We start from the raw sequence: 12268 nt of genomic DNA, 5'->3' as shown, positions 1-12268 counted from the left end.
CCGCTCCCGCCCACGGACTACAACTCCCGGAGGGCTCCGCCCGCCCCGCGCCGCACGCCGGGAGCCGCCGCTGCCTCGGGCCTCGCCTCATGGCCCACGAGTGGGACGAGTCCCGGTGCCGGGAGGGGAAGGAGTGTGTCGGCCTCCGCTCCCAGGGGCAGCCGGTCAGCACCTCACGGAGCCCAACCGCGGGCGGTGAGGGGCCCGGGGGCTGCAGGCCCGGCCCCGGCAGTCAGCTCAGGGTTAGGGCACCGGTCAGGAGCTCCCTGAGGGTTCCGTTTGTACGGAGATTCCTTTGAACAAACCCCCACGGGTCGGTGTGGAACGGGAACTCCCCGAACGGGGCCGTTTCCCAATGAAAGGCAGGCAGGCGGTGAGGGGTGCAGTAAATCCCACTGACTTTATTACACCTTGGGTTTCGGATCACTCGGCATTGCTGGACAGGAGACGGTACAGATAAACACAAGCTGTAAAGCTATGGACAGAACGTTCAGAGGTGCTTTGCCTGCCGGTCACCCCGGGAAGGCAGAGCTGGGGTACCCCAGGAGGAGGCAGCCCGGGATGGGGATCACCCCCCGCACCTCGGTATGGCTTTTCCAGGTTATTTCCCCGGGCAGGACCTGGGTGAGATGTGAACCCCAGACAGGACAGGGCTGGGTTTGAGTCTCGCTGGAATCAACCCCCTGCTCAGGGAAGGCAGAGTCACTACATCCCAGAAGCTGTGGAATCCTGGCCAGAGCAGGCTGTGGTCTGCAGGAGCCTCGGCACAGCCCGGGGCACAGCTCTGGGCTCCGAGGGGTGAAGCTGCACGCTCACGGTTTTCCAAAAGGCTCCAGACCTGTTTTTAAGAAAGTGCTTTAATTCCTGTGCTTGTGCTCCCAGAGCCCGGCGCTGGCTTCTGCTCCGGGTCACTTTAATGACCTCGTTCTGCAGATCGGAGCAGAGAGGAGAAGGATGTGAGACATTCCTGTGAAGGAGCCGGGACTCTCTCGGGCCTCTCCCCGGAGCCCCGGGGTTCCTGGCCATGGACCCGCAGGAAGCCCAGATGGTTCAGATAACACAAAACGCGGCAGGAATGCGTCCTAAAAACATCACCCCAGAACTCAGCACGCGTTGTACAGCTCAGGACAGTTCTTTTATCTTCATACCCGTGCTGCCAGGTACCTGGTCAAGAGCAAGTCCGTGGGAATGAGCCTTTAAAAACTTCTGTAAAACCCGAGATTGCCCAGGGCTCCACCAGCCCAACCACAGCTCCTCCTTAAGTACAGTGACTAAATATGCAAGTTTATTGTTTTGTTTTTCCAACCCTAGTGAATTTCTTTCACCTTGCTAATGAACTTCTACAGAATTAAAAGCAGAGCCTTTCTGACAGATTCACCAGCTAGCTTATCAACACTAAAACAGAACAGTTGGGGGTTGCAGGGCCATCTCCACTGCACCAGTCCTGCCACGGGGGAGTTCCCAGCAGATTAACTGAATAAAATTCCCTATGGAGCAGCAGCAGCTGGGGAGGTGTGTGCAGGAGCAGCCACAGTGTGTCCTGGGTGTACACAGAGGTGCTTAGCTATGGATTTTGTTCCCATGTCAGGTTTTGCAGCCCCACAACTCTCCGGGTCCTTACACCATGCAGTCACCTTTCAGAATGTCCGAGTGGAGAGGATGATGTGCTAGAGACAGAGGGATGGGAGGGAAGAGGAGGTGACGTGGTATTATGCAGCAAGAGCCAGCTCCAAGGCTCCCAGCAGTGCTTCAGGAACAGGATCACACCTGGGCAGGTGCAGAGCTTGGCACCTGCTCCCTCCCTTGTCCTCAAACTCCTTGTTCTTACCCCAAACCAGAGCTGTGTCTGCACAGAGCTTCACCTTGTGCTCCATGGACCCCGCAGCCCAGCCAGAACCCCAGGCACCATGCCAGCAGGATGCAGAGGTGAGCTGTGCTGATGACATCACTGCAGCCCTGGTGACGTCACTGCAGTCCGGGTGACGTCACTGCAGTCCTGGTGACGTCACTGCAGTCCTGGTGATGTCACTGCAGCCCTGGTGACGTCACTGCAGCCCTGGTGACGTCACTGCAGCCTGGGTGATGTCACTGCAGCCCTGGTGACGTCACTGCAGCCTGGGTGATGTCACTTCAGCCTGGGTGACGTCACTGCAGTCCTGGTGATGTCACTGCAGCCCTGGTGACGTCACTCAGCCAACACAAGGTGAGAGCACAGGCAGTGTTCACACATCAGTGTCCTCCCCCAGTCCCAGTGTCAGTCTGGAGGGGGTGAGGGGAACGGGTGACACCCTTGATGGGACAACAACCAACAGCAACAGGAGACAGGAACAGCCCCAGGCCCCACACAGTGACCTGACACAGCCGAGCTGTGCCACAGGGGACAGGGACACCAGACTGTCCTTGGCATGGCAGCTCCAGCCCCCTCACCTGCCACAGGAGCCTGCTGGAGTCACAGGGCAGCTTTGCAAAGAGACTCTCAGGAAAACAGTTCTTCCTCTCTTGTTGTCAAAGGAAAACCCCCGGAATTAACACCAGATCCCATTTCCCAGGCTGGGTTCCGTGTGCTGTGACTCCCAGGGGCATCTGCACAGGCTGGGAGGTGCAAAGGGAAAGCTGAAGTGGGACAAGTGAGGCACAAGAGGTGGGGACACTGAACCCCCCCAGTGTGCTCAGGAGGAGGGGGTGCTGGGGGGCTGCCAGCCCCCAGGGAGGGCAGGAGAGCTCCCAGCCTGTGCCACATTCCCCATGGGAGACCTGAGGGCATGGCCAGAGCTCAGCCCAGGGTTGACAGCCTGTGCCTGGGTGCTGGTTTGAAATGCCAGGGGTAGAGAGAGAGGTGAGAGAGAGGAAGGAGGCAGTGGAGCTGGCAGGCCAGGCAGAGGTGTTCTGTGACACAGTGGTTCCTGCTGGCAGGGCTGAGGAGCTCTTACCTAAACCTGTAAACAAGGAGAGGACTCCAGTTGCTGTTGATTCCTTTCTGGAGAGCACAAAGTTGCTCTCAGGACCCCATTTTTTCCACCCTGCAGCTCTAGGGGAGGCACAGCTGCCTGTTGGTGAGCACTTGCTGCCCAGAGCCATCCTGCCTGCCAGAGCAGCTCCTTGGCCCCCAGTGCTGATGCCAGGAAGGAAATGCCAGAGGAAAACCTATGCACCTAGTCAAGTCTGAACACATCCACTGCTTTTGTCACTTGTCACTGCAGAGCTCTGGAGTGGTGTTTCAGTTGAGATGACTTTCAGCTCCATCTTCTTGCTGCCCAACAGCCAAAGAGCCCAGTGCAGGAGGAGTGATGCTGTGAGGTGATCCCCATGCTTCCCATTGCTTCTAATACACTTGAACGTACCTCATGCATTTCTGATTTCCTAACTAAAATCTGTTTCCCACAGAAGCCAAACACTGAGTTGCAGGCAGGGATCTTCCTGTGGCTCAGTGCACCTGGACTGGCACAAGTCAGTTAAGGAGCAGAGAGGCCACGTCCAGGGACAGGGGCTCTCTGAGGGTCCCACGTGTGTCTGCTCTCAGAAGGCAAAGGCTGGTGGTGCCCTGGGGAGGAGCTGCTGGGTTTATTTTGGAACCAGCCCTCGGGACTGTGGGTAGAGCTGAGAACTATGGGTGCCTGCTGAAGAGGATCCCCCTGATTTCCTTCCAGTTTTAGGCCTGAAGAAGCAAAAATGGAAAAAAAAAATAATCAGAAAGCCCAAACAATATCATCTGTTACTCATCACATTCACTTTCCAGAAGCTGGTTCTTTGTGACTGGATATATTCTCCACCCAGTCTCAGCTTTCTCTTCTGTCCTTTGCTCCTTTCTCTCTCTCTGCTTTGCAGCAAACTCACCTCAGGTGCACTGATGAGAGGTGCTGACAGAGCAGCTCTACTTGTACCTCTGCTTTTGGCTACCCTGCTCACTGGCAGTCCAACTCACCTGGGTTTGGCTTTTTTATTTGAAGTGCTCTCAAAGGTTGAAGCATCCACCTGTATCTCATCCTCATCCTGCAGAGCTGCCTCCAGAGCTGCCTGCACCTTGGGAGCAATGGCAGGGCCCTCGTAGTCCCTCGTTGTCCTGCTGGGCATGTCCAGCTCCAGCAGCACGATGTTCTCTGCCTGAGGCAGGGAAAGCACAATCAAAGGCTGGTTCTTTGCAGACAAATGGTTTCTTTTCCCCCCCCAGAAGCCAATTCTGAAATTCTTTATCAGTGTGTGCAGCCCACAGAAGAACTAACAGCCCCCTGAAATCCACATCCAGGAGGGAGCTGTGACCACAGCTGGGCTTACCCGGTACCGAGCCTCGGGCCGGTTCAGCATGGAGGTCCTGGCATGCTGGCTCAGGGGCCTCTTGTAGCCCACAGCAGACACTGGCCTCTTCATCATCTGCTGGGTGCTAGAGAGAAATGGACACCAATACCAAATATGGCACCAATACCAAACACTCTTCTTGGAGTTTAAGAGCTGACACCTGCAGATTGCACAGAAAGCAGATCCAGGAGAGCAGAAACTCCCCAGGCTGCAGGGAAGGAGGACTCAGTCTCAGCCCTGACTCAGTCTCTCTTTTGGGGTACCTTGTTCTGGACAGCTAGAGGGCTTTCTGTGACATAGAATTCCATGCCAAGAAGATGAGAAGTGCACTCACTCCAGACGGGTTATGGGGTGCAGTTTCCATTGGTCCTCCTCTTCATCAAAGAATGATCTGTTCATGATCTTATTCTTTTCTTCCAAGGGAATAAAATTCTCAATAATCAGGTGCCTACATGGGAAATACACAAGAAACATAATTAGCAGATGACTTCTCCACGGAGTTAATAGAGCCCTGGAGAAGGAGGAATGGTTCCTTTTTGTCCTGTTGAAATCCTGTTCCACAGCCACGTGCAGTGCAGTGCCTCCCTCCACCCCCACCCAGCAGGGAAGTGATGGGACCTACTTCAGCTTCAGCTCCCTGGTAAGTTCATTCTGGGTCTGTTCCAGTTCCTGGCGTTCCTTGATGTGTTCTTCTTGGAGATCATGGATCTCTGCCTTCACAGCTTGCAGCTTGGAAAATAACTGGAACACACAAGAGCCAAAGCCACAACTTGCCAGTGTTCCTGGCACTGATTGCAGCTCTGACCCACCAGACATGGAATCGTTTTCCTTTTACCTTTTTGAGTTTCTTGGTCTTTATGTCCACCTCTTGCTGAAGGGAACTATAGGTCTCCTTCAGCTCCAGGGTCTCCTCATCCCTGCTTTCCATCTGCTGCTGGATCTCTCGCTCCCGACGTTTCTGGAGAAGGGGACACACAATGACACTGCCACCTCCAGCCCAATGACACTGCCACCTCCAGCCTGGCACACACCAGGCTCAGGGGGTTTTATTTCCCTGGGCTCCAGAGCTTCCAGTTCCCCCACATCTTGCCTCAGAAATACCAGAAGCATTAATTCTTTGCTTTTATTTTGCTCCTGAAGTCAGACAGTGTGAATAAGAGCTTAAGCTTCAATTAAAGGAATCAAACATCATGTTCAGATTTTTCTTTTTTTTTTCTTTTCACTTTTATCAATTTGTACCAATCATTGCACTTAAAGAACCACCAACAGAAACTGTGTGAAAGGAGAGAAACTTGGCTTTTTGTACAAACCAACAAATGCTCCTCCTTGTACCTGTTCTGCAATTTCCTGACGTTTCTGTTCCAGGATTTTCTGCTGTTCATTGGTGTGATCCACGATGTTCTTCCCTCCCACCAGCAGTTTGCTTTCCATTGCCTAAAAGCAAAACACCAAGGGTTTGGAATTTCCTGGCAGTGCCCACAGAAGTTAACTTTCTCTCACCCATACAGCTCCTTCCTATTTACCGTTCCCTTTCCAGTCACTGTTACAAGAATTCCTGTTTCTTACAGTCCCTATAAAACTGGGGGATTAATGAAAGAGTAACTTGCTTAGAATTAGGCATTGCTGCCACGTGTGGCAAAGCTGGAGAAGCACAAGGCAGAACTGGTTCAGCTCTGTGCCAGGCTGAGGCATTTTGTGCTGCAGCTTGTGAGATGTGTCCTCACACTTCACTGTGCTGACTGCTGGGGATCCTGCAAGCTCAGCACAACAGCAGCACCAAAACAACTCATGAATATTGAAATCTGTCATTCGGGGCAGAAACTTCAAACTGGAAATGGTTTATTTTGAACTCTTCCAATTTAAATGCAAATCAACATCCTGGAAGCTTCTTGTGAAATCTCTTTCCAAATTGGGAAACCCTCCCCACAGCCCAGTAAATTGCTTCCAAAACATCTGACAAGGAAGAATCCTACCTTGATTTTGGCACTCAGCATTTCTGTCGCTTCCTTCTCTCGCCTCAGGTCCTCCATTTTCTTCTCCTTCTCCTTCAGCAGTCTCATCTTTTCCTCTGCTACCAAGCTGTGATCCTCAACTATTGCTTTCTTTTCAATCTCCAGCTTTTCCTGCTGCTCCCTCCAGTAGTCATCTTTGTCATCTCCTTCATCCTCACCCTCCTCAGTGTCCTCCTCCTCTTCCCCACCATCTCTCCTCCTTTCCCTCCTCTTTCTCTTCCCAATAGACCGCTTCTCCAGCTGTGCCTTCAGTCGAGCAATCTCCTCCTGGAACTCCCTCAGCAGAGCATCCTTGGGGTCCTCGTTCACCCGTGGTTTGTTCTTGATGTTCTTGGCCCTGTTGGCGTACCTCAGCGTCGTCAGCGTCTCCTCCACGTTGTAGGAGGCAGGGCCAATGTTGGCCACCATCACGGTTTTGGCGTTGCCACCTAACGAGTCCTGAAGTAACCGAGTGAGCTTGGAGTCCCTGTATGGGATGTGTGTGCTCTTCCCATCCACCAGGGCAGAGATGACGTTGCCCAGAGCTGAGAGGGAGAGGTTGATCTTGGTGGCCTCCTTCAGCCTCTCCCCCTGGGCCCCGGTCTTGGCCTGGCGCTCGCTGCCCGCCAGGTCCACCAGGTTGAGTTTTCCCACCCGGATGTGGTTCTCCCCGTCCAGCCCCAGCTCACTGCACTCAATAGTGATCACAAAGATGGCGTGGGAGCGGGAGCTGTGCTCGTTCATGTTGGTGGCACCCACGGAGCGGTTCTGGTTCCCCACGTTCATCACGTGCTCGATCTCTTTGACGCTTTTGGTGACAAAGGAGGAGAGATCCTTCACGTACACCCCCGTGTCCGGCCTCTCCTTCAGCTCCAGCCTCTTGGACTGGTCCTTGGACAACAAGTCTCTGATTTCCTCCTGGTAGATTTCCAGGTAGGAGGCTCTAACGAGGTACTGCTGGTTTTGGGACCTAGAGATGTGGGTGAAGATGTGGTCGAAGGAGTTGGGGATGACCCCTCTCTTCTCGGGGTCACCACGCACCCCTTCCATGGTGAACGTCTTCCCCGTCCCCGTCTGCCCGTAGGCAAAGATGGTCCCGTTGAAGCCCTGCAGGACAGAATCCACCAGGGGCCTGAAGGTCTCATCGTAGAGCTCCACCTGCTTGGAATTCCAGTCGTAGACAGCATCGAAGGTGAAGGTTTTGGGCAGCTCGTGCGAGGTGCCCCGGGGGTTCCTCACAGAGACCTGTCCCAGTTTGACATCCACGCTCACAACCTTCTCATAGGCTGCGGTTTTCTCTTTGCTGTTCATGGGCCGGCACCGCACCACGACCCGCACCGACTCCGAGCTCTTGGACTTGGACATGGCAGCAGCTCCGGGGCTGGTGGCACCTGACCAGTGATCCCCAGCCAGAAACCTGGAACAGAAAGAGAGGAGGGCCAGGTGAGGGCAGCTTCCTGCACAGCCCCAGCTCCCCTGCACTCCTGAAGCTGGGAGGGATTTGGGGCAATAAAACCAACCTACGAGATGAGAACTCTGCAAAGGGCTGAGCTGAGACAAGGGCCTGCCCCTCCCTCTGTGCCATTTCTACAAGGCAGACTGCAAAAAGCATCCCTCAGATCACACCTGCACAGCTGGCACAGCTCCTTCTCCCAGCCCTGAAAAGGAATCACAGAGCTTTCTAAATGACCTACCAAACCATCTCACCTTTGCCATCGCCTCCCCTGGCACTCAGGCTTTTTGTCCTAAACCTCATCCCTTGAAAGCCCAGCACAGGTTTGTTCCCTCTCTATCCCCAGGAATCACTCAGGTGCTGAGTAAGGACTGAGTGCTTCCCCTCCCTGCCAGGCCCCAGGAGGGACTGTAAGTTATAAATAAAGGATTTTCTGAGTTGCCTCTTCCTTTGTTTGACAAAACCTTCTCATGTTTTTGACAGATCCACCTTACAACCCCCTCACACGTGATTGATGTGATGTGATGTGATGTGATGGCCCCTCAGGACCATCCTGACACAGAAAGTTTAAATCCTGTGCCAGGGTTTTCTTAAATGCCAGCAGGTCCCAGGGACACCCCCCAAAGGTTTGCTTCCAAGTCCCTCTCCAGACACCTGCTCAGAGCTGCAGAGCTGGAGCTGGGCTGCAGCAGCCACCAGGATGCAGGATTAAATCATTAAATTACATTAAATTCAATATGTCCCTTTCCAGCATCACATCCCCTGGACAGTCTGCATTTCCCTCTTTGGGAAAACTGCCATGGCCTTTCCTCCCTGTCAAGAATCAAGTGCAGATAACTCTTACAGAGAGCTCTGCAGGCAGTGTCACCACACACAGCCACAAAGGGGGTCAGTGACACGGGGACAGCAGGCACAGCCCTGGTAACACCAGGGAGGGTGGGAATTACCCCAGGGGTCTGGGGTCTGCAGCCAGGGGGAGGAATGTTTCCCCCAGCAAGGAGCAGTGAGGGAGGGGATGGTCCCAAGCACCCCCAGCTGCCCTTCAGCAGGGAAGGAAAAGCACCAGGGGAGCAGCCTCAGGGTGTGACAGGGTGTGACAAGGTGTGACAGGGTACAGCAGGGTGTGACAGGGTGTGACAAGGTGTGACAAGGTGTGAAAGGGTACAGCAGGGTGTGCAGGGTGTGGCAGGGTGTGATGGGGTATGACAAGTTATGACAGGGTGTGGCAGGGTATAGCAGGGTGTGACAAGGTGTGGCAGGGTATAGCAGGGTGTGACAAGGTGTGACAGGGTGTGGCAGGGTGTGGCAGGGTGTGGCAGGGCGTGGCATGGATACCTGCCAGGATCTGCCCTTCCCAGGCTCCTGAAGGGAAGTTTCAGCTCCTTCCTACAACCCCTCACCCAGCACTGCCTCCCCAGCCCTGCCCTCCTCTGCAGCCTCAGCAGGGGCTGTGCCTCTGCCTTTATGGCCAACAAAGACAAACCCTCCTGTGTTCCACAGCCCCGGCACAACTCTGCACACACAGCCACAGGATTATCTTTTCCTCTGGTAAAACATTTTCCCCAGGGCTTCCCCAGAGAGCCAGCTCTGCCAGGCACAGCAGGGCCCTGCTGCACACTCCTGCTCGGGGCTGGATGGATTTGGGGTCAGGAGATTCAGCACCCAGCACCACTCCTGAGCTCTGGGGAACCCCCCAGTGCTGCATCCCCCACATCCCCCAGCCAGGAGCACACAAGCTGCCATCCAACCCGAAAAGGGGCTGTGGCACCACCCAACCAGCACAGCTGCTGGGATGCCCTTGGATGTCTAATAACCTTTTTTCTTTTTTTCTCCAAAATCATCTTTCAGGAAAGGCCCTGAGGTCCTTCTGCCAACTGGAACTGAAGGTAAAGCCAACACAGGCTGGAAACCCCGGGCAGCTGCTGCACAACCCCCAGCTCTGCTCTGCCTCTGGTTTACGTGGTAACTGCACAGCTCAGGAGAGTTCCCAAAGGGGGTCACACCCTGCCACACCCTGCCACACCCCGTCACACCCTGCCACACCCCGTCACACCCTGCCACACCCCATCACACCCTGCCACACCCCGTCACACCCTGCCACACCCCATCACACCCCATCACACCCTGCCACACCCCATCACACCCTGTCACACCCCGTCACACCCCGCCACACCCCATCACACCCTGCCACACCCCATCACACCCCGTCACACCCTGCCACACCCCGTCACACCCCGTCACACCCTGTCACACCCCATCACACCCTGTCACACCCCATCACACCCCATCACACCCCATCACACCCCGTCACACCCCATCACACCCTGTCACACCCTGCCACACCCCATCACACCCTGTCACACCCCATCACACCCCGCCACACCCCATCACACCCTGCCACACCCCATCACACCCCGTCACACCCTGCCACACCCCGTCACACCCCGTCACACCCTGTCACACCCCATCACACCCTGTCACACCCCATCACACCCCATCACACCCCGTCACACCCCATCACACCCTGTCACACCCTGCCACACCCCATCACACCCCGTCACACCCTGTCACACCCCGTCACAGGGAACTGCAGGAGCAGCTCTGAGAGAGGGAGCAGAGTATTTCTGCCCCAGCAGCCACTGTCAGTCTGCAGCAGAAGAACAACAAATAAACACTCAGGGAAGCCTCAGCACGGGGTTTGGGATTCCCTGGGTCTCAGGAGGGGAAACTCCACGTCCTCACTGAGCCCCTGAGAGGAGCAGGGGGGGTGAGGGATGTGCACACAGGACTGAGCCAACTCTCCCAGCACAGGAACCCACACTGGTCACTGCTGAAGGGAATCATCTCCCACCCAGCTGAGCCCTGCACACAGGGATGGCCTCGTGTCCCACAGCACCAGCAGGGAAGGAGCTGGGACTGGGACTGGAACCAGTCCTGCAGCAGCACAAGCAGCAGCTCCCAGCTCCTCCATCACCAGGAGCAGCCACAGCCCCCTCCTCCTCCCGGGATGTTCCCTCTCCAGAGCCACAGCTCATCCTCCCAGGTGACTCTGTTTGTCTGCTCTGCTCCAGACACCTTTCTGAAGGGCCAACACCCAGACACCACTCCTGACAGGCAGGGCTGGGGTTTATTTGACATAATTAACACCCAGGGCACTTGGCTGCTTTGCTCTGCTGACACCAAACCCCCCTCATCCCCCCTGACATCACACACACCTCACCTGCACCTGCCCTGGGACCTTCCCTCTGTTCACAGCAACTTCCAGCAGATCATCCCCCAGTGTTACAGCTACTGCAGGGCAGTGAGGGACAGGCAGAGAAATGGAGTTCCAGAGTGACCCCAAAAAGGGAAGTATTGTGCCTGAAAACAGAGGGAAGGGAAGGGAAAAGGAAGGGAAGGGAAGGGAAGGGAAAGGGAAAGGGGAAGGGAAGGGAAGGGAAGGGAAGGGAAGGGAAGGGAAGGGAAGGGAAGGGAAGGGAAGGGAAGGGAAGGGAAGGGAAGGGAAGGGAAGGGAAGGGAAGGGAAGGAAGGGAAGGAAGGGAAGGGAAGGAAGGAAGGGAAGGGGTGTAACCATCTCAGGAGCTGTCAGGGGTCAGGCCCCGTGTCCCAGGAATGCTGCACCCCACCCATCCCTGATCCTGCCTGCCCTGGGGAGCTGAACTCCTGCAGCCTCTCCCTCGCTGCCTTCAGTGGAAACTCTCAGGCAGATTTTCTCGGTTTGCTGCCTGAGCCCTTCCCAGGGACTGCTCACACCACTCCAGCCCCTTCCTGCAGCTCAGTCCCTGCGGGTTCCTGGTGCCCCGGCTGAAAGGCTGCCGGACCCAGGTGATGCTCTGACACCTCAGCCACACCGAGTGCCTTCTGCTGCCACTGTCACCCCCTCTGTCACCCTCAGCACGACACCTCACGGCTGTCCCCATCCCCCAGCGCGGTACCAGGTTCCGGACCCCCCTCCAGCCGGGACTCTGGGTTCGTTTTCGGTTCCGGGCTGGCTCCGGTGTCACCCCCGCCCTGGCAGCAGTGACTCCGCAGCCGAGGGGACCCGAGGGATGGGGACAGCGGACCGGGCACGACCGGGAAGCGGCGATGGGGAGGACTCAGCCCCGGGCCCCCCGCTCCCCCCCCGCTCCTTCCCCTGACAGCGGGCAGGGCCCGGGCCGAACCCCGGCGGGAGGAGCCCCGCGAACGGCGGCGGCCGGGGCGGGACCCCCGGGGCTGGCACCGCCGGGAGGCACCGGGGGAGCCCTGGGCAGAGCCCCTCGGGCCGGGCCGGACCGAACCGAACCGGACCGGACTCACCTGCGCCGTCACCATGGAGCCGCGCGGCCGCCTCCTCCCGCGGCACCGGAAGCGGCGGGGAAGCCCCGCCCCCGGGCGTGACGCACTTCCTTAGCAACGCGCGCAGCCGCCCCACGCCGGCACTTCCCTAGCGACCGGGCCCGGCTGCAGGCGGACAAAGGGGCAGCGGCCCGGCCCCAAAACTGCAGGGTTTTACCCCAAAAAGAGCTCGGGAGCGGGCGGGGTGGGTGAG

The 12268-nt window shown here is 56.6% G+C and overlaps 1 protein-coding gene and 1 long non-coding RNA gene across 4 annotated transcripts; one reads left to right on the top strand and one right to left on the bottom strand.

Annotated features, from left to right (window-relative positions):
• Positions 1–396: 396 nt before the first annotated feature.
• On the top strand, positions 397–3291 carry LOC115599415. 2 transcript variants are annotated; one of them, XR_003988399.1, is made up of 4 exons: positions 397–585; positions 934–1160; positions 1839–1926; positions 3201–3291. It is a non-coding gene; the product is annotated as an uncharacterized LOC115599415 (long non-coding RNA). The 2 variants fall into 2 exon arrangements; XR_003988398.1 differs by lacking the exon at positions 397–585 and having other exon boundaries at positions 625–1160.
• Positions 1297–12223, bottom strand: KIF3B (kinesin family member 3B). Of its 2 annotated transcripts, XM_030462858.1 has the most exons (10): positions 12037–12117; positions 10958–11097; positions 6267–7701; positions 5626–5727; positions 5129–5251; positions 4916–5034; positions 4628–4741; positions 4273–4378; positions 3923–4101; positions 1297–3655 (listed from the first exon to the last, which is right to left on the bottom strand). In XM_030462858.1, the coding sequence occupies exons 3-10, from the start codon at positions 7647–7649 to the stop codon at positions 3562–3564; spliced, it is 2220 nt and encodes a 739-aa protein (XP_030318718.1). In that variant the 5' UTR covers positions 7650–7701; positions 10958–11097; positions 12037–12117; the 3' UTR covers positions 1297–3561. The 2 variants fall into 2 exon arrangements, with proteins under 2 accessions (XP_030318718.1, XP_008495989.2); XM_008497767.2 differs by lacking the exon at positions 10958–11097 and having other exon boundaries at positions 12037–12223.
• Positions 12224–12268: the final 45 nt, after the last annotated feature.

This window comes from Calypte anna, chromosome 20 (assembly GCF_003957555.1).
Source record: "Calypte anna isolate BGI_N300 chromosome 20, bCalAnn1_v1.p, whole genome shotgun sequence".
Lineage (NCBI taxonomy): Eukaryota > Metazoa > Chordata > Aves > Apodiformes > Trochilidae > Calypte > Calypte anna.
Note: the sequence above shows the minus strand (reverse complement) of the source record. Positions and strands in the feature narration are given on the sequence as shown.

What these genes read in the sequence shown, in the direction of transcription:
- KIF3B (XM_008497767.2), bottom strand. Translation starts at nt 7,649, where the DNA reads ATGTCCAAGTCCAAGAGCTCGGAGTCGGTGCGGGTCGTGGTGCGGTGC. An exon ending in TGCTGAGTGCCAAAATCAAG is followed by an intron (nt 5,728 to 6,266) that starts GTAGGATTCTTC and finishes TTTTGCTTTTAG; the next exon opens with GCAATGGAAAGCAAACTGCT. An exon ending in GGCCCGAGGCTCGGTACCGG is followed by an intron (nt 4,102 to 4,272) that starts GTAAGCCCAGCT and finishes TCCCTGCCTCAG; the next exon opens with GCAGAGAACATCGTGCTGCT.